This window comes from Branchiostoma floridae, chromosome 3, assembly GCF_000003815.2.
Source record: "Branchiostoma floridae strain S238N-H82 chromosome 3, Bfl_VNyyK, whole genome shotgun sequence".
Lineage (NCBI taxonomy): Eukaryota > Metazoa > Chordata > Leptocardii > Amphioxiformes > Branchiostomatidae > Branchiostoma > Branchiostoma floridae.
Window position 1 is genome coordinate 8,968,908 of NC_049981.1, and position 25,942 is coordinate 8,994,849.

A 25,942-nucleotide genomic window follows, 5' to 3' on the forward strand; every position below is an offset into this window, starting at 1 on the left:
CAGTATCATACTGAGGATCCTAAGCTATTGATTCTCTGGTATTCTAATTTTGGCTTTCTTCTATACCATGGAATATAAGGTCTCTACCTTGAATGTTTGTTCCAAGATCTTCACCAAAGTACAGTAGAATTGGTTTGATGCAACTGTTGAATAGATCAAGGGCTAGTCAAATGGATGGATTGAAATTTGTTGATAACAGTGATTTTAATTTAAAGGATGCCCGAAGAGCTTTTAATCTTAGCTGTTTGGTGGCGCGGTCAAATGAACCTGAGAGGGTTAGATCGACTCCTACTAGTAGGTATGTATAGGAAGTTGTAATATCAGTTGTGCGGCCTTGTATTTATATGGAGAGTGTTGGTTGTTAGTCCGTCTATTTTTTGTGTGAATATCATTTAGTAATTTTCTTGTCATTACCTTTGTCAAGAAGGTTATATGTTTTGGTTAGAAAATTTTTGTGTGTCCCAGTATGTAGGCCAATCTCATATAACTCGAGCAGCTGTGGATGGAATGTCGCGATATTTGGTATTTGAGTAACGGTTACTGGGTATACCAAGGTTTTGTACGAAAATGGTACTTCTGGCACTTTCTGTCATGAGTGCAGCGGGGCGAGTGTGTGCGAGTGTGTGCTTGTGTGTATTTGCGGACATGATAACTTTTGATGCTGTGGATCTTCCTGCATTATATTTGGTAGTTATTAAGGAGTTTGGAAAACGACGGTCAAGTTCGATAATGGGCATCCTGGGGACAAGTTGTAGTACTGCAGCAGAGCATCGAAGTTGGTGTTAAAGTTATCCTCAAGTGGCAGGTTCATGATTTTTGGCTAGTGGATACATCTTTGGCCAAGGAGTAAGTCGTGTAAGTTTGGGCCCCCTGGTGGCTTGTTTTGAACTGCCGTGGGCGGTTTTGGGATGGGAATTTCATACAACATTATGAAGCTTAGTGAAGGTGAACATTATTAGACATAAATCATGCATAATTAATCAGGAAACACTAAAAAATGGCCTTTTCTGCAATGATAAGACTTTCATACTTTGGACTTGTATACCTCTTGGATTGAGTATGACCAACCGAGAAAAACTGTGCAAATCAGGTCCTTACTGGCCTAATCAAATGGTAAAAATTATAAATACTTGACTGGATTGTTTTATTTAATATCTATGAATCTTTCAGGGTAGTTCCTACAGTTTTGAAAACTGATTTCCAAGGGAGCCCAAATCAATTAACATAAACATAATGATAATCGTTACCTGGATTTACAATGTAAAGTTACAGGTCGACACAAGACTATGTCCTGAGGTGAAATTATCTCTTGCCAACACAGTGTCTGACTGATTGGCAGGGGTATTTGGGCTTGGAGTAGTTTTCATCTTGAAGATTTGATTCATTGTAAGTTCCAACAAAGTTTGCATCATTTAATAGGGAAGCAACTTTAAACATAATGTCAATCATTGCTATATTGTTTAAAACCAGAGGGACCAAACATATAATGTGACTTTTTTCCTGACCATAGGAGTTTATAATCCACCAGCCAAAATCATGACCATAGCTTGTTAAGAACACCAGATATCAAAACCAGAACTTCTGCTGCACCACAACAAGCCACTCGTCCAAAATGTACTCATTTTGAAGTCTCATCAGTACCTACAATTGTACACCCACATTCTACATCAAAGTATCAAAACAATTATTCATACAGGCATTATTAAGTTATTGCCTTGACAAACACAAACACACACACACAAACACATGCATGCACGCAGACTCACCAATGCTCACGACAAAATAACCATCTTGGCAAAGGTAAAATGTTGTATAATTTGTAGTCTAGTCTAACCTGGCATCTGATGCAAAGAAATACTCCACTTGTCCATCCCCATTTGCAGGCTGGAAGCTGGATGTGCTGTTGGCATTGTGCAGGGCATCCTGATTGTTTCCTAGTACACAGGATCAGAGAACAATCATTTTAGCATGTGCAGAGATTCGTTTATGGCCCAGTAATAAAAGTTTAATCTTGATACATTTTTACTGACCAGAAGGGTTATTTCATATAATTCCTTACCTGTGAGACTGTGTAATTCAGCAACTTTTTAACTACACCAGTCAGCTTAATTTGCATATCTATAAAATGTGGGGGGCAGCCCTCTAAGATACACTCAAGTAACGATATTCATCATATTTCAATCCTTCCTTGGGGAGGGAGATGGATGGAAATTATGCTGTTTATTTTTTTGCAAATGAGGTCTTTCTAGTTAAACCCTCTTTTCCCAAGTAATGTACACCTGACAATAATTGGTTAACAAAATACACAATCAAAATTAAGAAATACAGCAAACAAAGAAGCAAAATTAATAAAACTGCCAGAAGTGAGGAAAGAATTAGCAAAGGCAGGAGAGGTTTCACATTGTATGCTGAAAAGTGGAGACATGTTTCAGCATAACGTAGTGTAGCTTTCAGAGGTAACAAAGAGTAGCTTTGTTCATTTATGATTGTTTATATTTGAATTAAAACAAAGGTAATAATAACTCATTAAAAAATTTCATCATAATTATTCTCTGGTCACTGTCATTATTTTCCTGATCTGCTCTTTAGAATTAAATGTATATTAAGCCTGAAGTGCAAAATAAAGAACGTTTTTCCTATGAGGTGCTGCTGCATCTAGAAATGATGTGTGCACAATTATATCAATGAAGCAAAATATTGCCCAGACAGCATTACACCATCAGATACAGTATCAATGGCCTTTGACCAATGCTCCACATGTACAAGCCAAAATCAAGGAATAAGGACAATACACATAATGTACGTATATCGTAAAAACATATTTTACAAATTCATTGCGATCTTCAGACACATTTTCAAAATTCCACATGTGCAGAAGGGTCGTAGGTGAAAATGCTGAGTCTGTAGAAAAGGCTGTTCAGGCACACCCAGCATGTTGCAGTGTACAGCAATTTTATTTATTATGATTGTCCAAACTTACCTGTCACTGTACTACCTCCCTCATTCTTGCCAGCACCTAATATATTTGATACATTGTCAATCATGTCAAAAATTTTGGATCTTACAATATTGGAATACAGGTTTTATAACTTTGCCATGTAGATAAATTACTTTGATTCATGATAGGAAGATAAGGCAGTGTTGTGATAGTGCTCTTTACTAGATGATTGCTGACATTCGAAAGAATGGCGGGTTATTGTTCTTGACTCTAAACAGTTGGATAGAAGATTACCTGTGATACATGTAATACTATATGCATGATGCCCATTTCACCTACAGGTGTAGTAGCCAGCGTGTCATTGATGGCATTGCCAACATCATAAGCACGTCGAAATAACAAACAGCACCTTTGAAATAACTCAGTTCAAGGACTTCTTTATTGATACAGTGGAGGTGAAGTAATACATTTTTTTAAAACACCACGAGGCTGCAAAATTGTACTCTCAGTCTCATTGTGATACATTGTCAGGCAGATTGCACTGCAGAGGTCACTGCTAGATTTTCCATCTAGTATGTGATTTTTAGAGGTGCACGCAAGCTTAAGACCTTGACATCGAAGTACTTAGGACATTTTAACTTTATCAAACCATGAAGATTGTGTGAACATGAAAGTGAAGTGGACTCCCCTTCAAGGTGCAAATAAATTTGTAGACTGGACTTAATCAATGTTGCATCATTCTGTGTGTTCGCCATAGCAGTATGTCATACAAACTATTAAGAGCAAATGTCTGTAAGGATCAAACAATTGTGGCAGGAGTCAAAAAATCAATTTTGGCTCATAGTTTATGCAGTGATGGTACTTGGTCCACAACCCATCAAAATAGCTTTCTTTCAGATCAAAACTCATTGTTGCCATCATGGTAATGGACAAATCAATGGCCATTTTCCCCAATTTTTGCATCTCAAAAACACGAAAATCAGCATACTTTTAAATTACTGCATTGTTACTGCAACATCGTTGAACATATTGTCAAAACAAAACAAGATCTGAATAGACCGACATTTTGCCTTTTTGAAAATGAAATGTCCAACGAGATACATTTCAATACTTGGGCCCATCAAAACAATGCAGTCTTTCAAGATTCAAAATAACTGTTTTAAAATGTACTTTCTGACCCAACTTTGTAAAGCTATAAGCGCCACTAATGATGATGATAAGTGCCGCTCTGGCAACTTTTTTTGTTTGAAATTTGTACCCTGTACAGATAATTTGTATATCTATCAAAATTGCATTCTAACTGTAAAATTTGGCATTTTGTTTGGTTGTCATGTGGTTGTCCTGAAAAGTATGCTACCTTTTGCATTTGGCAATTTTTGTTTATTTTAGCCATGGATATACTACACATGACAAGGCCACACCAATTTAATTTCATGGTTCATGGATTTTTTCATAAAAAATAGGAAGCGACAGGGTGAAAAAAAAAATTGTAAAATTGTTGGGTTTAAGATAAGGGCTAATCCAAAACATAAAGAATAGAAAGTTTTCAGCTTGAAAAAAGTTACTGTACAGAAACAGCACCTGTTTGTTGAAAATTACAGTAGTGTCAGTTTTTATGTTTGTCCCTTTCTTCATGAATGAAAAATATGATTGCAATAATTATACCCACATTTTAAAGAGCTTATAATATAGATCTAAAGGCCAATTTGCTACACCAGAAAGTTGGTGAATGGTTTCATTAATGGTGAAAATTTGCTGAGTGGTAAGTATTTTTTTTTTTAATTTTCCAAAAAATAGGAGCGAGCGAATCCGTGAACCAATCAATTAAAGTGAAAAAGAATTTTAACTCAACTTCATGGCAAGGTATATCTACATTGCATCAGATAAATGCTTCTATAGTTTTAGGTCATAAAATTAAGTCGTTGGTTGTACGAAGGGCGTGCAATAAGTAATGTCCTGACCCACTTCCAGTCGTCTGATCTAAATGAAATTTTGTATGTGTAATGATTCATATCTCTATGGGTTATGTTGCAAAAGACAGCTCTGAACTAATTGTGGTTTTTGATTTACTGGTGTTTGAACTTAGTCAGGTGCAAAATGGACCAGGTGTGAAATGGAACCAGTTGAGTGTCGCGCAGTGATCCGGTTTTTGTATTTGAAAGGACGCACACCAAAGAGGACTTTTGATGAAATAAATGAAACTTATGGTGATGATGCCCCACCATATGACCTTGTAAAACGCTGGCATTTACATATATTTTGGACTTTTTCTTGATTCTGTGGTGGCAATAACCAATGGTAAATCGGAGAGAAAATGACAAAAAAACGACAGCACGATTCGACTAACCCAAACTGATTTTCCCACAGGTGGGTTGACTGGTTCAGTTTTTCAGCTTTGAGATCCTTTTTATTTCTGACCATCTGCTCCATTGATGAGAGTCACAGAGGCTAAGGAGTCAAATTTGATTCTAACATTGCCCTTTTTAGGAGGGAAGTCTGGTTAAATTTCATCCGTGTACAAGAGGTGATGCCATCTCATGGAAGATTTATGATCTTTGGTGTGTTCCAATGAGTAGGTTTTCCGGCAAAAATATGTTCGACTCATCAACATTTCTGTCTTTTTGAAAAGTTATGCTGTGAGATGAAAACTCTCTGGAGGCATGAGTTCCCCAAACTTTTCCCCTAAAATTTCTTTTCCTTGCAACAGGTGTTTCTGTTACTGCATGATTCCTCTGTTCTTAACATTTCACACTACCTGCATCTGAGGTGAAGTCCTTAACGTGACTTCTGCAGTAGTCAGATAGACAGCCTGGGAGGGGCACAGGAAGAGAGAGGGCACACATGTACAGAACACAAGAAAGGTCAGGAAGAACAGAGAGAAAGATTAACAAAAGTTTAAATGTGACATGTAAAGGTGACAATGATTGATAGATAACATTTGAATTGCAGAATATACACTAACAAAGTCTTTGGTTGAAAACTATTGAAAGATTAACTCGATAAGGACACAATTAAAGCTATTTCAGCCAGAGCGTGGAATCGTCGTGACCGGATCTGCCACCATCTTGAATAAGATTTATATAAGAATACACGTGTATATGTTTGTATGGATATGAGCTGATTAAAACGCTTTTTGGATCACAATCACAATAATGTGCGTAATATTCAAGGCTAGGACTGAAATGTGACGTAACATTGTTTTTCTTCGTATTGTATGGACCGCATATCATCGGTAATGACGTAAATATTCAGGCCCTTTTGTACTGATTAAAAAAATACTAATAATTGAGGTCCAGACCGCAGAAAACCCGGTCCAGTCCAATTTGGGGGGGATAAAACGGTCCGACCTGTTCTGCATGTAGCTTCGCCCCCTGGCAGGAAATAACCGAATTGCAATTGGATACATGTATCATCATGTGTTCCAGTATATCACAACATGGAGTGCGTTGATGCAGGTTAGACATCCAGATAATGAGGTACGCCAAAAAGGAGTTACTCAAGCGAGTGGATATGGTTTTGGAAATGGTCAGACGTTTCACCAGGTTCCGTCAGTGACAATGAAGTGATCTGGAAGAAACAGGTCTTTTATACCTTAACTATAAATGAAGACAATTTTGGATGTCCAATAGGAAAGGTTGTATGTTAGACAATTTCGGTTCAAGACAATTTGGATTTCAATAGGGAACAAAAGGGAAAGCAAAGTCAAGCTGAAGACAATCTTGGATGTCAAAAGGAAACAAAGCACAGTTGATGCAAATGACACTCCAGGACCTGTTGTTTTGGTTACAGGAGGTAAGTATAAGTGTTTGTTGGTTGGGGGGGGGGGATTAGTGCCAGATCTTAAGTACCAGATAGTACCATAAGAAGACCCCCCTTCCTGTTGAGGGTGGGATTGTTCTCTCATATATATAGCCTCTCTGACCCGTTTAAACGAAAATGGCAGAAGAGTAGCCGTTGGCGCTATCTTTGTAATGTTCTTTGTACCTTGTCTTTAGTGGCCAGCTGGTCTCACCAAGCAGTATTGTTGCAGTTGGGCTCTTCACATTTGAGTCTGTAGATTAGCTTTGGTACCTTTCTTGGGGCGGTCTTTGGGATGTACCAGTTTGTGCCGGAGGGTTGAAAGAGGTTTGAAGTTAGCGGCAATGTTGAAGTTTTGGAATATTTTTCAGAAACTCCATGGACATATGGGATAGTAATGTTGACCTAATGTTTCTGTCGGTAAGAGGTTTGCACTTGAGTGTTTTCTTAGAGTTGTCCGGGGGTCTTAGGGGAGTGGACTGATTGGATGTACATTTATGTGTTACATTTACAACAGAAAGCCACTTTCCTGTTAAAATCACAAATCCACAAATTGTAGAAAAAGGGGCTCTATGACTTCCTCTGCTTCCAAAAAGGAAGTAAAACCCAACCTATCAAGATATAGCCAACACTAGTACTCAAGTAGTCTCTTTGTACAATAATGTTCATTTACTGTTCATTGTCACATGCATATCCCCTATCTTTGTTTCTACCATGTACTTACAATAAGCCTATTTGGCCTTAATGGGCATGAACACACTATTTTACTTTCATAGAATGCGAAAAAAAGGGGAGGAAGACATATTTTCAGCAGTCCAAAGGAAACAAGAGTTCGGAGACCTCATATCTCCATGAAATAGACCTTAGGAACTAGTGATCACAATACTGTGGACTTTCACCCTAAAGCTAGAACCGTGATCAACAGGACAGTGAGACGTGTGTACAGACCTATCAAAGACTCAGCATTGCGACTATTCGGGCAATGGATTACATCTCATCGCTGGTCTGAAGTCTACACCGCTACCTCCGTTTGTGACAAATCCCGAGCTATGTACACGACGCTCCAAGGTCAAATCGATCACTTCTTCCCATTAAAGGCTTCCCGTTCTCACCACCAAGACAAGCCTTGGCTGTCAGCTGAGGTCAAATCCCTCATACATCGCAGACAACAAGCCTTTGCCAGGAATGATGATTCCACCTGGAAACACCTTAGGAACAAAGTCCAAAGGAAAATCGGGGACTTAAAAGGGACCTACTACAACTCCAAAGTAAAGTCTATGAAGAAGGACAATATCACACAGTGGTACAAGGAGATAAAAACCATGATGAACTCATCCTGTTCCGAACCGGTCATTCACATCAACGGGTTCGCCCCCGATGACAAACCCGGTATTGCCATGGAGATTAACAAAACACTCGGATCAGTGATACAGTCTCTACCTGCCATCGACACAACAGCACTGCCCGCGTACTTACCTTCGTTTCCGGCACCATGTGTTCAACCCTGGGATGTCTACAAAGAACTACAAAGGGTCAAAACACGCAAAGCAGCTGGACCAGATGGCATACCTGGTAAAATAATCAAAGAATTTGCGTGTGAACTGAGCGAACCCTTCACCGACATTCTCAATAGCTCCCTCCAACAAGGCTTAGTGCCGGACGAATGGAAATGTGCGGTCATTGTTCCAATACCTAAGACAAAACCTCCTTCGATAACCGAACTTCGTCCGATCTCCTTGACATCCCTGCTAGCGAAAGTTGCCGAACGTTTTGTCTCGCAGTGGGTGTTGACCGACATCTTTCCTCAAATCGATGTTCAACAGTACGGCTGCCTCAAGGGCAAATCGACAACACACTGCCTTCTAGATTTGACCAACGAGGTTTTCAAAGCCACCGATAAACCCGGCGTCCTGTGTTCTCTTGTTTCAACCGATTATAGCAAGGCCTTCGATCGTGTGTGTCATAACCTTGCTATCCAACGTCTGCTTGATCTCGGCCTGCGCCCCTCCGTGACAAGATGGATTGTAGACTTCCTCTCTAACAGGAGCCAGGCTGTACGTTACCACGGAACACTTTCCGACAGCTTGAAGGTGACCTGTGGGTTACCCCAGGGGACTCTACTCGGGCCTTTGATTTTCCTTGCGTATATCAACAGCGCCGCACATCAGGCTGCCTCCAAACGCTGGAAATTCGTTGATGACCTGAATTTGTTGGAAATAAGAACCCCCAACTTAAATCCTTCAAGTATGCAGCAGGACTTGAACGACTTGGACAACTGGTCTCGAACCAGCCATATGAAACTGCATCCCAAGAAGTGTCAAGTCATGCATATTCAATTCAGGAAGACCCCGTACCCAACACCTCCTCTCACGATCGACAACACAGAGCTCCAACAGGTTGTAGTTATGAAAATCCTGGGCGTGCTGCTTCAGTCTGATTTACGATGGAACTCCCATGTCGACTCCATTTGTAGCAAATCAAGTCGACGTCTGTGCCTCCTCCGCAAACTGAAACACTTTCACGTATCCATCGACGACCTTGTCACAGTGTATGTGTCTTACATCCGACCAGTCCTGGAGTATTGTGCCCCTGTCTGGCATTCCGGGCTCACCACTGCACTTAGTGACAGGATAGAGAAGGTCCAACGGAGAGCTGTGCGTATTATACTGGGGCACAACTACACGTCTTACACCGATGCCTGTTCTGACTTGGGACTACCTTCTCTACAAGCACGACGTCTTGACCTGATCAAAAACTTTGCTAACTCTCTCAGACAGTCTGAACATTTCTTGCACTTACTGCCACCAGCCAGAGGTGAGATCAGTGGCAGACTGACAAGATCATCCCACAAACTGAACACTACTCGCTGTAGAACTGAACGCTATCGCAACAGCGCTGTACCCTTCATGGTCCGCCTTTTGAACGAGTAATTGTCACCTCAGTGTTTTTGTACCAAATAGCATTATGTATTTTGAATAGCTATATACTGATATTACTGTGTTAAGTAAATTCTATCTTAAATGTTTTGGTAATGACACTTCATTTTATCCCAATACTGTTTTAATTTGTCGGTCTGAAATGCCTTTTAAGAACTATGTTATTGCCTCGATTTTAACCACTTTGATGTTAACGGTTTGTAATGACAAGTCGCAATTCAGCCGTGTGGCTGCAATGTCATTGTCAATTTGTTGAATCTCGAAATAAATAAACCAGTCATATTATGTAAATGACTTCCACATTTGCATAATCTATGCTTAGTTATGTACACCTGTAAATAACCTATGCTGGTCACTATGTTGATTGTCCAATCATTTACCACATCAATGAATTATGGCTCTATTACATTAATTATGCAAATTAGGGACTTATTTGCATAATTGGTATCTGCTAATGTTCCACCTGCCACAAACTACATAATTTATATAACATGTATTCGGGTTCTATAAAGGAAACACTGCAAATGCAGATTTTCCTCATTGAATATGCAAATTAAGTGTCAGTTTGCATGATTTCCATTTTTTGATGTGCATCTCTGTCTAAGCTACAATGTACCTACATATCAAATATCATGTAAATGTATCATTTTCTTCTTCAGTTATCCTCCTTAGAAGATTTTGAGAAAAGTGCCCCAGCAGTTCCAGAGCAACCTGCTAGGGGGCCAAAATATACACAACATCTTCCGTATGTCACATGCTATCTGCCATCCAAAAATCAAGACCATAGCACATCCAGTTCAAAAGATCCAAAAAATGAATTTCTGCTGCAGTACCAAGGTTACATACCAGGGGGCCCAAAATTGACCTTGACCTTTGTCTTCCCAACACCTACCCACAAACCAAATATCATTGTAATCCATCGAGAGGTTCTTTAGATATGCTCACTACAAAAATCTGGACACACAGACACACAGACAGACAGACACACACACAGACACACCCAAAACTATATCTCCATTTTTCATGGAGATAACAAGTGTAAGACAAGTTAACACTATGTTGATGCAAATGAGTTAATTAGCTCTTGTCATTTGAATTACATGAGCCTAACGGATCATGACGGATGGTTGGGGGGTGTGGGGATATAGCGCCAGATCCCAAGTGCTGGAAAGTTCCATATGTAGGCCCCCTTTCCTGTTGAGGGTGGGATTGTATACTCGTATTCTCTCATTATATAGCCTCTCTAACTCCCCGTTCAAACCAGCGGGGTTGTTGGTCTAGGATATCAGTGGATTGGACATTGAAACAGTGTCCCTGGTTGTGTTGAAAATGGTAGAGGAGTAGCAGTTAGCACTCGGTTTGCAACATTCTTTGTACCTTTCTCACTTACCCTTGTTTCCTTTGGACTACTAAAAATTTGTCTTCCTCCTCTTTTTACTTTTTAATTCATAGATAGGATAAACCTGTTCTTCAACTAGATCTCTTTTGCATACATGTATCAATTCACAGCTAGGATATAAAAAACTCACAGAAAGACACACTTAGACACAGGATGGTATTCAATCATCTGATCTGAAATGTCTGACCATTTCCAAAATCATATCCAGTTGCTTGAGAAACTGCTTTTTGGCATATCTTATTACCTGGATGTCTAACCTTCATCAATGATTCATGTCGAGATAATATGTATACACACCCCCACCACTATAAGTTTGTAAGTCCATGTTTCCCCTTTTCTGCAGATTCTGCATGAATTATCATACACATAGACCATACTCATCTTACATATAAAAACTTTTCTTCTAAAAGCTTTGATTCAAAAAGTAAATACTTAGTGTCAAAAAGGGAAAATTGGACCAGTCCTATAGATCCATGGTGTAATCCAAGGATGAGTTTGGAAGTAAGATTGAAAATTAGCACTAAGCACAAGAACACAAAACATTTAGGACACATTCGGTTATGAACACAATGTTCTGTTAAATAAGAAATCAAAGTAACTTGAAATGTGTAATATAGTACAAACTGCAGACCAAGATATACAGAAATTCACATCCCATTTTTATAAAATGAAGAAAAAAATCACAGTTGAATTTCAAATATAATCATTTTCTGAATGGTTGATTTCTCAGATTATGATTGGTTTTAATTTTTTTGGGGAGGTTAAGCTACAACCAAGTTTCTCTGTGTTGGACCAAGCAAGAAGCTCATGCTGATAAGAATATTAAATGGCATATCAGACAACTGAAAACTTCAAAGCAAGGATAACAGTAAGCAGAGCTAAGTTTAAGTGAAAATAAAAACAACTGTCCATCACAAACACCAGACAACACATGCTGATACGGAACACCAAGGCATTCAATATGCACACCACAACACAGTTTAGAATCAATATGCTTGCATGCAAATTCTTCCTAGGCCCAACTCAGAGAAACTTAATCCTTTAAGAAAATCTTTTCAAACCACAAACCTAGATTGTTGCATTTCTCTTTGTTGGCACCGAGCAGTTTCTTGCTGGGCTCTAATCAGGCATCAGAGGGTTAATAAATGAAATGTGGAAAACTACACAGCACAAAGATATTGTTAATGAAACAAACTGCGCAGGTGTTAGTGTGTTATGCATTTCTCACAGCTCAATCCTTCACACCACACTTACAATAAAGGATTATATGTACAATGTATACATGTACTAGAGAGAGTAAGTATATGAGAAAAGCTCAGCAGAGGATATGCTTCTGCATGATTCTCTGACTGGCGACAGCCTGGGTGCTATCCTTAGATAGTTACAAAATTTAATGTAGCTACTGGGTAGGACCAGTCGTCAGAGGGTCAGGTAAAAAAATTTTTCCCCCAAGGTCAAAAGTTTTTTCCTAAGCCTTCCCCCTATTATAAGTCAAAATATTTTTCTAGGTCCTCCGCCCTCCTATCAACTTTGAAAAATATTCAAGACGCCAATAAATCACTGTGGCATACATATTACTAGTTTTCATCGCGAAGCAGATCTCTCACCCCAAGCAAAAAATGGAAACTGAATGGCTCGGGGCCCATAAATATACAGTCAAACCTGTCTATAGCGGCCACTCAAGGGACTGGGAAAATGTGACCACTCTAGACAGGTGGCCACTATATAGAAAATGCTTATCAATTGACCACGAGCAGTAAGTTATGTACCCACTGATCTCTCACCAAGTATCATTGTCTTGATCGTCTTAACTGACCCTGCCAATGTCAAATTTACTGAAAATGATTGATATTGCTATGTTGGTAAATTTGCCGACAAAGACCTACGCCTACGCTTCAAGGCATGTGGACCTTACACTACCGCTAAAATTACCCTGTTGAGAAATCCATGGATCGAAATCCTCACAACTATGATTTCAAACTCGGTGCAAGGTGACATACGGCCACTGGATGGTTGCAATAGGCAGTGTTTCTGTATCAACGGGACTGGAAATCGTGTGGCCGTGACCGCGTTGAACAGGTGGCCGCTCAATGCTTAGGTTGATGGGAAAATCAAAGGGACCGACAAATGGTGACCACAATGGCCAGGTGGTTGCTATGCAAAGGTGGTCACTAATTCAGGTTTGACTGTATGCTTCAAAGAGGCCATTTCATACTTTTAATCAAATGATGCCACTCTATTCAAACAACAGCACACAAGTATCTTTACCTGCATGGATTTCTAGTAGACTTGCGCCACAAAGTGGTGCGACTCCAACCCCTTTATTTAATGCATTGCAAGCTCGTGGGGTCTGATGAGTGGCTTGTTGAAGACTATTTTTAATTTACATATCTTTCTTATTTTTCTGTGGTCACAATAACTGAGGGCTAATCGGGGGAAAGTGACAAGAAAAGTTGTCAGCATGATGCGACTAACCAACACTGTAGTGGATAGTTCGTTGCCGACGCGAGACCGATTTTCCCCACAACTGGGTCGACCAGTTGCCTCTCTCTAGCTGTCGGTGGGCGTTAGAATGCAGACTTGTAGGAGATCTTTTAAAAATGCGACCTTTTTGTATTTTCAATTTTGTCGGTCAAAAATGACGCAATGGGTAAATTTGTTCTTTATAGAAATTATGCGCTGCAAAGTGGTGCGCACCCCGCACCTAGTCGGAAACTAAATTTCTAAGCGTGATTCAAAGCTTAATTTTCTAGGAAAAACATCTTGACTTGGGGGGAGGGCTTAGGAAAAAAATTTTGACTCGACCCTCTGACGTAAATTACCAAAATGAATATAATGAATACATGATGTTTCATTGAACATGAACCTAAATTTAAGTTTCATTGAACATGAACCTAAATGTAACAGAAGCATGCTTTAGGTTTCAGAAACATAAGTCCAACTTTACAGTAAGCTCACTCACACATAGAAGCAAGCTGCAGATTCTGATGATCTACTGTTTAGTTTAGATCTAGAAATGCCACACTTAGCATGAAACTACAAATTGTAAGTACAGTACATTTGTAAGTGATTTATAATGTGAGTTCCCACTTTTGAGTCAAAAAGTAGACATTTCTGACTTTCAACTAGGTAAATGATTAAGTGGGGGCTACACTGTACAGCTCAAAGACAAAGATATCAGAATATACAACGGCATATGAAAAGATAATAGCACTCTCTGTGTTGTCTTTAATCAAAGTTTCATTTCAAGCTGGAGATCATGTCTCCATTCAGGCTAGCATGTCACAAATCAGGCCCTTCACTGTAATTATATTTTGTCAAATTTCAATGCCACCGTACACATGTTTGTATGTTAGTTGTGCTGCCTGTGGTCTATAATATGCTTTATGTCATACCTGTGACGCGAAAACATTCGATACGGGTGTTCTGGACTGTGTGATAACTTTCCGTATCACTCGGGTTCTACATGTTGTATCACACAGGCTTTCTTTGAGTAAATCTAACTATTTCGAACGGGCCAATTACGGCACGATTGAAAATTCGTATACCGGATTCGGACGAAATATGTGTTTTCTCACAGGTGGATATGACATAGATAAAATACAACACTGTGTATTCCCCATCACCATCGGTCCCATCCCTCCCGCGGGTCGGATCACCCTCAGGGCTTCAGGCGATCCTTCCCGCGGTCGGGCTGGCACCTTGGGTGATACGGAATACACCATGTATTGTAGAGTACATGCATGTGTGAGATCCTTACCCTTGCTGTACAGAATGGGGATGTGGTCTGTGGACAGTTTGCTCTTGCTGGCAATACCAATCAACAGTGGGCTCCCTCTCCTATTGCCAGGAAGACAGTTGTTATACAAAATGTTGCATAATTGGCTACAGTAATGTCCTTGTCATACATATAGTTAGCAATGTGGCACATCATTGACTGGTCAGCCTTTGGTCAGAAACTAGTCAAAGAATGGTAAGCTACTTACCAGTCAAAAGCTATAGAGAAATATGTCAGAAACCTGACAAGACAACAGCAATTTGTCATCTCCTGTGTGCTTGCTTGTGTCATGATGTTGTCCTAAAATATTGATGTTAATTGCACAACTAGGCAACCAGAAGCCATTACTATTGTGATTGTGCAGCTTTCTGATTTACCCATGTTTCAATTCAATGAGTAAAGGAAACTGTTTATATGAATCATTGTATACCAACTTGCAGAAAGCTACTGGTAGTATGTTATGTGTCAAAATTAAAGTTAGAGCAACACATAACACGTTACACACCTGCATGAACCAGACTAACAAGAGAAACACAAACCAAGGAGCTTATACTCAAAAGTTGCATTTTAATGACATACAAACATAAGGTCTTAGACTGGTATGTTTGACGGTAACAATTTTTATTAAAAAAGTACTCCAAAGACTCTTCCGAGAGGATTATCTGAGAGAAGACTCCTTTCTTTCAGCAAGTATTATGCCTCTGAGTCTACCAATGCAATGATATAAACATGATAATATGCACAACTCATGTGTAAAAAACTTAAATGTAGAAATAATGCTCAACCTGCCACTTGTTGTAGTAACAGCTGCAGCCAATCAGTTTTCCAATGTAGGACTCAAATACATACATACATACGTATGTAGTTCGTGGCAGGCGGAAGTTAAGCAGAAACTCATTATGCAAATAAGTCCCTCATTTGCATAATTAATTTGAAAGTGTCCTAATTCTTCTTAATACGTGTAGTAAATGATTGGGCTGTCAACACTGTGACCTGTGTAAGTTAGTAAAAGGTGTAACGGCACTTCATATTAATTCGTCACTTTTCGGTGTTTCCACAATTGAATCACAGGTTAACAAGCGGGTTATTGGGCATTTCATTAACCCTTGACATATTTATTTAGAGTGTTATCCTCGTCATCGCTACGTGTATAACACTAAAAAAAATCTCCACGCTGTCACGGCAAACTGACGTTTTGAAAACAATAACGTAAAAGCACATCCAAGGGGAATTCTGTTCTAAGTTACATATTAATCCGTCACTTAAAAATGTGAATCGATTTATCTGTGATTCTGCTTTTGATTGCTTCAACGGTTTTTTACCTACCTTCTCTGGTAACAGACAGCTGCACAGGCAAAAAAGGTCACTGATATAAAGCCTGAAAACTACGGACAACTGCGGATCAAAATAGGGTCCCCAGGGCCCTCGCACGGCGGCAAATTCGTTATAGTTTTCTACTACACGTTCGCGACATCTTCCGAACCGTTAGATCACTGTTAGATGGACATTTCCGGGACTACTCCAGCTAATACGGTGCGAATAATTGTTTTGATGCGCGATCATTCATACATAACATCCTGCACCCTCCCCACGTCAACTGTAAACTAATATCTTTGGGTCGAAGTAATCGTGGCGTCGAACGCCCTCCCCAAGGTACGTCACGGTCATCCGCTGACCACGGTTCAAAAATTATGTAACGTTACCTACAACAGTGCGGGTGCGGGCACCTCTGGCCTGGTCGCGCTGTACAGAAGTCAAGTAGGGCTCGCAAAACGGTAAAATTGCATTTAATCTAGCTTGAGGCACGTCATATTAGCTTCAGTTTGAAAAATTCCCAGAGGCCGGCTAACGAAAAACAAGTCGACACGCGCTGGTGATCATTAATGTAGCAAACTCATGTCTGCATGAAACCCAACACTCCCATAAAGTTCGCGACAGGCTTTGAAGTCAGCGCACGGCCCACCCGATCTCACAATATGTAAATCGCTGAATGCATCATAACACCAACATAATTGAAAGCGAATTTCTCATTGCTTGTCCAAAAATAAACCAAGTAGAATACAGCTAGCGGTCAAAAAAAATCGAGGATGTGGTAAAAATATACATGTTGTATTAATGACGCTGCACTGAATTACTAGTAATGGAGGGATTTGCCAAGTGTTTTGAGATCACATGCGGTGTCTAGGTAATCATATCTGTTTCCGGCGTCACCATGCTTGCCGATACTTTTCGGCATTCTTGTGACAAATTTGTGGCATTTTGTGCGCTCATACGTAAAGGCCATTGGTGTAAAATGAAGTATTTACTCTCATGACCAAACGAAGCAACTGAGATCGTCAACGTTGACGTGACTTGGAATGCAACGAGCGGCGTAAACAATCGCTACGTTACAGCGAGACTCGCATCGCGGAGACGTACGCACCGACAAAGAAATAATTTATGCGTACCAAGGGGAAGCTGAAGTATAGTTGAGACAAAATTCTTCCTTCTGTTTTTTCAAAATCGTTCAAACAAGTCAAAGAGAGACAGAGGTATTTGTATGCCGAAGTTACGGTACCCTATTTAGAATGGAACAATATGGAACGTTATATTTATCTGTTTTTACCGGCTGAGATTCATGGTGTAAATTGTGCATGGACGATGTAACATAAACTCCAGAACGGAAAATCCCCAAACACCAACACTCTCATTTATCAATAGTCAAAACGCAACAGTTTTCAGACAACTGACACTGTTACAATACGATGTCGAACTGGTAAATTTACGTCCGAAGTTGCGGTTAAAATTTTATTGGCAGGGGAGTGTTGAAAAGTGACGAATTAATATGATGACGAATTAATATGAAGTGCCGTTACATAAGCAAGCATAAATTATATAAATTTGAAACTCATTTGCATAATCAGAATAATTCATGGAGGTATGAGGTCTCCGAAGTCTTGTTTTGACAGTTATCTGCTGGTCTGACCAGCATGCCCTGCACTGTACATCTATTATATTATGAAATATACATCAAGAGAAAATTTCCTGGACCAGGTCAAAGAATTCCTACTCAGCACAGTGTACCAATGTCTGTCCCTTTTTCATTCCAATTTTTTTTTCCTGCACCTCTCTGACAAGCTTTCATCACTTGTGTTGACTTATCTCCCCCTATACAAAACATTGTATATTTTCCTAAAAAACAATGTTTTGAATCGCAAATTTGTATCTCAAGGCTGGTGCCACACATGTCAGGATCTCATATACCAGTTGTCGTCATCTTGAAATGTTCTGTCACAACACCATTATAATACCATAACCATATCAGAGAATTTCATAACTTTTTATAAACACAATGCAGGAGTTCAACAACAAACAACAGTATCATGATTATAAATTTTTTCTAAAAACTACCCCAAGTTCAAACCCGAAGACCATGTGTGTGAGATGACAAGGTTTGACTGTATGGGGATTAGCATCAGCATTCAGTAAAATTGATAACAGTTACAGACTGTAGATTCGCTGGCCATTTATAATCTACTAACAGAAAGAAAATACTCACTACCTTGAAGCAACAGCCTGTCCAGGAAACTTGGTACTCTTGAAGACAACAGCAAACGCACCTTCCTGAAGAGGGATCAAAGTATATTTTGCACATCATTGCACACCAACAGAAAGTAACTATAATTTTAACTTCAAAATCTGTTTCACTATGGTTCGATGGCCTAGCTTTTTTTATTTGGAACCAAAAAAGTCAGTCTACCAGGAGTCAATGTGCACCATATGGTACATGTATATCATAAAGACTGACCAACTGCTGTACAGTCCCCTCTACCAGCTCCCTGAAGGAGATGCTGTCATTCTCCCTTGTGTCGTACATGTACTTCACCAGCTTAGCAATCACTTCTGTGTCTGTGTCCGACTCAAACTCAAAGCCTTTCCCAACCTGTAAGGAAGGAAATAAAATATAGCATTCATAGACTTACACTACATTATACAACAACATAATTATGCAAATGCACTATTTTTTTTAATTATGCAAATCAGGTCTCCATGATTGGTACAAGCTGCAAACAAATCTGCAGGGTTGAAACAAAGAAAAAAACTTAAATAAAGTATGATCACCTTCTACACCAATGACATGAACACATTTTGGCGGGTCTGCATTGCTCTTTTTGTATAAGTGTATAACTAAGGTGCACAAGATGTAATAGGAGGGCCTTTATAATTCCACCTAAACTGTAGGGAAGCTAATTCACTTCACGTAATTCATAATGAGGAGGCGAAAATTGCATGGCCAGTGCATTTCAGAAATTTCCAGTAAATCATGGGCACACTTTATACCTACAAATGTACAACTGTTACAGTTATATAGTTGTGCAACTGCTGTAGTCTATTGTTGTGGGCAACGGTTGTCTTTAGACACATGATCAGAGTATCGCAAGACACCGCGGTGCAGAATTCCTTTGCAGTGCACATGTGACCCCTTGTACGCACATTCAAAATGGCGGGAAAATTCTTTATTTTTGTCATGCAGCAGATTATTTTTTGTGTTTGCTTGTCTTGTAGATAAGACAAAGAGTACGTCCCCAACAAAGGATGAGATCGAGAGGCTCATACAGAGATGGGAAAATCTGGAATTGAACCCAGCATTCGTGGCCACTGGTGGTTGTTCAAGAAATAAGGGCAATTATTAGAAAGAAGGCCACTGGTCACAGGGCATTGCACTTTGCAGGAACAGGCAGTTGTTAATGATATGACAAAAATATGTTCCAAAATTGACTACATGTACATGTATATGGAGAAAATGCTGTACAGTAGTTTTCCTTGCCAGACAGAAAAGAACATGCTGCAGGCTTATTAGCATATGATCCACTTCCTTCACAGGCAACGATAATCATTCCTCTTATGACATGTGAAGACTAGTCAATTGTACATGTACCTCAAGGGTCGCACGTCCAGGTGGTCACACGATGATTCAATGAAAAACGGCACTTGACTATTTTGATCCCCTTTAGATAGTCTAACTAGAGTTCCATGACCTTTGCCAAATTATCCTAACCTTTACAACTGCTGTGATAATTGTGATTTTCATTAATTATGCAAATACGGTTCTCATTTGCATAAATTCCACTACTTGATCTTCTCCTCCACCAAACAACAAACGTACACAATCTATGTTAAGGATGAAGGCTGTTATCCCATTTTCTGATAATTTATGCATATGAGGACCTGATTTGCATAATTGATTTTCAACGATGTTCACTTGTCAATAACTTCCAACTGCTGCAAGTAAGAAGTTCCCGTCATTAACCATAATGACATTATAGCATTTATTATGAAAAGTAGGTCTTTATTTTGCATAATATATATATATCCATTTTCTTCTCCTTCTCAGTTACAAATGTCACATGTACAAATGTCGTGCAATAAAGTTCATTCATTCATTCATGTTGCAATGGTCCTATAATGGAAATGAGTGTGTTGACACAATTTTCTAATTAATTATGCAAATTAGACTTATTTGCATAATTAATATGTAATCACATGAAGCATCACGTAAGCTATCTACATACCAAAAGTCATAACAATCTGTTAAACTCTTCTTGAGTTATTCCCTTTCAAAGTCTCGCATCAAAGCTGTCTTGCAGTTCCAAAACAAGCTGCTAGGGGGCCCAAACCTATACCACTTACTCTCGGTATTTGAAGCTATCTACCACCAAAAAAAATCATAGTCGCAGCAGATTTATACTGCTGCCTATTAATTACAGTGTAATGTAAGCTTTCTTCAATTTACACATCCTACCACTGTCAACATGTACTTACCAAGAACTTCTTGATGTCCTTGTAGTTGGTGATGATACCATTATGAACAACAACAAACTCTGTAAAATATTGTACAAACAAGTGCTTTAAAAAAGCTGGCATTTTGCCACGGTTTGCGTGTGTGAACGTTTTTTTTCTAGTTACTAGAATGTCATATAAATAGAAACAGAGTAATTAACCTGTCCTTCCCACGAAGTGATATGGTCGCATGGAGAGATTCACAAATATGCAAATGAGGTATGTCCGGGAATATGAAAATGAGTATATACACGAATATGTTTTGTAAAACTTTTGTCATACAGTATGCAATTGTTTTCTAGAAATTAAATCAGTTTCTTAATGGCATAGATTGAACAGGTCCGTTCATTCCAAGATTCCAACATCTCAACATCACAACATCACAACAGCGAATATTCTGGCTACAAAGCATTTTGCGGCAAAAATAATGTACAAAAAGTGGTACATGTAAGTGGTAGCTTCCTTGTGTAGAGTAACTTTGTTACATATAATATAGGTATAATGTCACTGCATTCATAGCATAGATAACATGGCATGATTTAGATTGCATGATTTAATCAATGTGCATACAGAAATGGTGACAAAAGATAAATTGTGTGTCATGAGTGCTTACCATTGTTTGAATCTGAGCGTTGGGGGTGACTGTTGACGTTGTTTGGCACACCATGGGTAGCCCAGCGGGTGTGTGCAATGCCCAGGTGGGAATCAAACTCCAGGTCAAAGTTCAGATCCTCCCTTCCTACATGGAACACATTATTTTTAGTCTTTGTTTTCTTCTGCTTTAAACAATATCAAAAATCTGACACAGGTATACACCTGAAGAAAGACTGGACCTGAAGTTTCGTTTCTCTTAGTTCATGCAAACATTTAATCAACACAGTACAGATTCAGGACCCTGCCCAGCTGACGGCCGCTCTGAAATCAACTCACTCCATTCAAGAAGAAATGAAAAGAGTTCCAGGACCCCATACCTTCGCCAAATGATCCTAACCTTTACAACTGCAGAATGAATTGTGTTTTTCATTAGTTATGCAAATTATGTTCTCATTTGCATAAATCATATTAGTTGATCATCTCCTCCACCAGACAACAGACGTACACAATCCTCATGTGCATATTGTTGATATTGTAATATCGTTAATTATCATGATAGTTACATCATCATCATCTATCATCCTCTTTTAAAAGGTGCAGCAAGTAAAGTTTGTCTACCACAACACTCTTTCATCGTTGTGAGAAGTTGAATAGTTACAACATTGTCCCATTGTAGACTAATTATACATAAAACTGGTGTTTCTGTCACAATTTCATCATGTATGTGGAAACACTTCTAGCACTTGACTTTGCTATCCTCTCCTTGGTTTCTGTTGGTGTCACTTTTGTAGCCAGTTGACTTATTGTACCCTCTGACAGTCCAGACTTCTTGAAATTTTGAGTTCCTGCACCAGGCCAATAATTAGCACTGTCAAACTCACACCTTCTATCAAGGCACATTCCCACGTGTCTGCATAACTGTCCAGGTGGTGTATGTATCCTCTTCATCAAGTAGAAAAAAAAATAGCCAGAATACAAGTATTTTCTTTGTGTAATTTCATTTACTGACACCCAGAGTAAAAGGAAGATCATTTTTGTTTGTTGACTACAAAAAAAAGTCACACCTGATTAGATATATACAACCAACATGAATGGGCAAATCCCAACATACTGTAACGTTTACTTAGTACTAGTAGATTTGCCACTGAAAGTCTGTACTATACTATGGAAGAGAACTACTCAACACTTTTTACAGATAGTACAATACTGTGATGAAATATCTGCACATGCAAACGTGCGCCCTCACCCCTCCCACTTACTGCGGCATTCTGCATGCCCGTAAATATACTTAATAGTCTAGTACTCCAAAATGTATTGCTAAATCCGACACCCAAAACTTGCTTAAATCAAACAAAAATTACCCATAAACGATGACAAGCTACCCAAATTTGTTACTGCTTTTGTGTATTGTCAAATATAAGTACAATTTTCACTTACTTTTGACAGATTTCTTTGTTGGCCTGTACTTCCGGTAAATGTATTGATCCAATTAGTGACCACAAACAACTGGTCACACATGGGCAGTATTCACTCAGTCATTTACCATATACACGTATGGTGAAATGCTCAAAGGTGGCAGGCATTGCAAATAGACGTTGAACCCCTGCCAAATTGGCTTATAATCATTTTGAAGTGATTTCTGGCCAAAAATGATAGTAAATACCTCGTGCATTATCATGCCAAATATCAGTGCCAGGGCATGGGAGGCAAAATATACAGTTCTGGTCAGAAAATGGAAAAAAATTCATTTTAAAGGCATCTACCGGAAAAACAGAAAAAAAGTCTGGAGGTATTGGCCCACTCTACCCTTGTGCCAAATTTCATGTCATTCAGTCCAAGAACGACGAAGATGAATCTCCTTAAAGATTGTGACAGGAGAAGAAAGAAGAAGCAGAAACATTATCAATGCAATATTCTCACTCTGTACAGTATACCTATCGTATACCTAGTATGTTGGAGTGAAAAATGAATTGGAAAGTAATAAAAACTGAAAAAAAGTGATGGTTTACTAGTAATCATTTGTCATACTGGTGTAAATTGACTCTTACCAAATTATGCCACAGAAATATACATGTATGTCTACTGGGTGAATTATCTTTTCTCTTCTTGTATGGATAAATTCAGAAGTTTCAAGCAATTCAGTACTGCAGGTCATGTGATTAATGAGAAAAGACTTTACCTTGAATCTCTTCCTGCAGATTGATAACCTTCCCTCTCTTCTTGATTAGGATTGTTGACTGCTCATTCTTCTCAATGTCATTTCCACCATCCACACCAATCCCTGTTGGATTGTATGTAAACAAACACAATAAGCATCAGGTGCTTTACTGCAGTTATGTTACTAAGTCATGTTTATATGATATGTAGGGCAGTAGGAGACATTTTTTTGTCAGCACAGGGTTGGATAGTCCAATGGTCTGATTACTTAAGGCAGTGAAAGTGTTGATCGAACCCATGCGTTTTTTCCAGGCATGTTTGTAGATATTGTTCCACTGACCTGACTAAATCACTCACCTATAGATTGTTTTGACGTGACCGTCGCGTTCAAACGTTCGAACAGCCATGTTGGATGATAAGCTGCTCGATCTCCACACGGCTGTGTGTTGCACGTGGTGGACCCGTTCGTGGAAACAATTTTTTTTTAAATTCAGAAACGGGCTGGATGTTTGCCGTGCTAACTGCGACTTCCATGAAAACAGGATACGGCCTACTCAATGTTTCTATTTAACAACATCACTTACAGTGCATACTGATTGAATCTTATAACGTTATATAACGTTAGCTATACCGACAACATGAGTCCCAGGGTGTAATTTTACAGGCTAATGCCCTTTTTGTGGGCTGAAAGTTGGTTTCTGGCACAAGGTACAATGTACGTCATGGATGCAATGGTCATGTCACACAAAGGTCATTAAAACTGAGCGGTCGCTAGAGCCCGTTCACACTTGTGCGCACATCAAGACGGCATGTGTTCTGTACTGACATTTTGGTTTGGGTAAAGATTACAGGTAACAACGTTTTTTATTTGCCCCGCTGGTCGAACAAGAAAATTCATGATACTGAACTTACACGCGTGAGCGGGCACAATACATCCCGCATATGCATCTCAGTCATTTTGTGTCAGTTTTAGGTAGTACTACGCAGGCACACGCTCAGTACGGCCCAATACACGTACCTAAAAGTGACACAAATCAATCCAGATTCAGAAAAATGTCAATACAAACCTCATATGGACTTGATATACACGCTCATGTGACTGCACCCACTGTGGACTGTACCTACAGGATGCGGTCAAATGAGCGTGTATATTCGAGTCCGTATGAAATTCTTTAAGCCTCCACCGGGCTCCACAGGTTGCTTGGAAAATAGAATTGAACAAATGTGTAAATGGATTGTATGTATTTATTATTCATTTGAGTTATATTGAGTCCACTTCAGATGATTCCGGGATGATCTCAGCAGGGAACATCCCTAATCTATCCTGACTCAGTAGATTATAAAGATGAATCAGCTCTTCCTGTTTTATTAATAGATAACATCCGTCGTTAGAGACACTCTGCTTTCAGACGCGCAAGCAGGCAGCAACGCTTCGCAATTTGTTCTGCACCCTAATCCCACCCGACCCTAATATCTGTTAGTCATATCAATTGTATTGCCTTCCTTCCTTGTCATAGTTGTTTGCGACAATAATGATCTTATTAAAAAAATGTATGTGTTAATGAATGAACTGTTTGTAGATGAAATGTCTGTTGTACACACTAATGTATTTAGTGTAAATAGAGCTTTAGGATAGTATTGTACAGTACTGACATAATCCTTATATGGATAGATATCTCTGTGTACAGGTCTGAATTTTTGTCTTGTGTGAAAATAAAACTCCCTATGTTTGATGCTCCAAAGCTGTCTCTGTACATTATTGCATACAATAGGCTAGACTATGAGATACCCTAGGATTCAAAATAGACAGAATCGGCAAAGTTGGGCTTGTCTTCCAGTGAGCTCTGCGCTTGTGTTGTGGCGAGGGAAGTTTTTACGAGCTTGGTCGAGCTTCTGTAACCTTTAAAGCTTTATGCTGTCACTGGAGACGGTTTGGCACCTGACAAAACATGATGGTGCTAAGCATTCTGAGTTTGAATTTTCAGTATTAAGTGCACAGTAGGCAGCAGTAACATCAGCAGCCCTAGTAACCATTAATGCTTCTTGATCAAATTTGTTAATTTGTGAATGGCAGTCTCTACCGCATCCTGCACATATGAAACTGTTTGTGATGGTAGAGGCTATTTTTTGACGACGCTGGTCTCTGAGTTGGGATCTGGTAGCGTCATGACATGCCAAAATACAGGAGAAAAAAAGAAGCACGCACGAACCTAATCATTATCCTGCTAAGCCCCATTATCCGCTTGCCTCACGGAGTCTGAGGGTCGGGGCCGGGAAGTGCCAAATCTTGCCCCTTGTGAGATTGTGAGGCAATTGATAGTGCATGGGGGCAGTTGGAAATGGGGTAGGTATAAAGTTTGTGCCATTATCAAACTGCCCCCACTATCCCAGGATCGGTAGCTCCTCCATACGCTGCCTGTACTACCTACATGAAAATTCAAGCGTCTGAAATTCTTCGGACGCCGACCAAGGGAGTCCAAAGGCATCTGAGAGCGTTTAAGCCCGTTTCAAACCGTCTGCAA

General features: G+C 39.4%; 1 protein-coding gene across 2 annotated transcripts in view; it reads right to left on the reverse strand.

Moving 5' to 3' along the window:
• Positions 1 to 25,942, reverse strand: part of LOC118412080 (glutamine--fructose-6-phosphate aminotransferase [isomerizing] 1-like) — a gene marked incomplete in the record, with an annotated part of 89,160 nt that overhangs the window by 42,832 nt on the left and 20,386 nt on the right. The window contains 9 exon segments of one of the 2 annotated variants that reach the window (XM_035814706.1): positions 1,835 to 1,934; positions 2,981 to 3,016; positions 5,694 to 5,747; positions 14,832 to 14,911; positions 18,391 to 18,452; positions 18,637 to 18,771; positions 20,652 to 20,710; positions 21,283 to 21,408; positions 23,443 to 23,544. In XM_035814706.1, the coding sequence (XP_035670599.1) occupies positions 1,835 to 1,934; positions 2,981 to 3,016; positions 5,694 to 5,747; positions 14,832 to 14,911; positions 18,391 to 18,452; positions 18,637 to 18,771; positions 20,652 to 20,710; positions 21,283 to 21,408; positions 23,443 to 23,544 (754 nt within the window). 2 annotated transcript variants of the gene reach the window in all.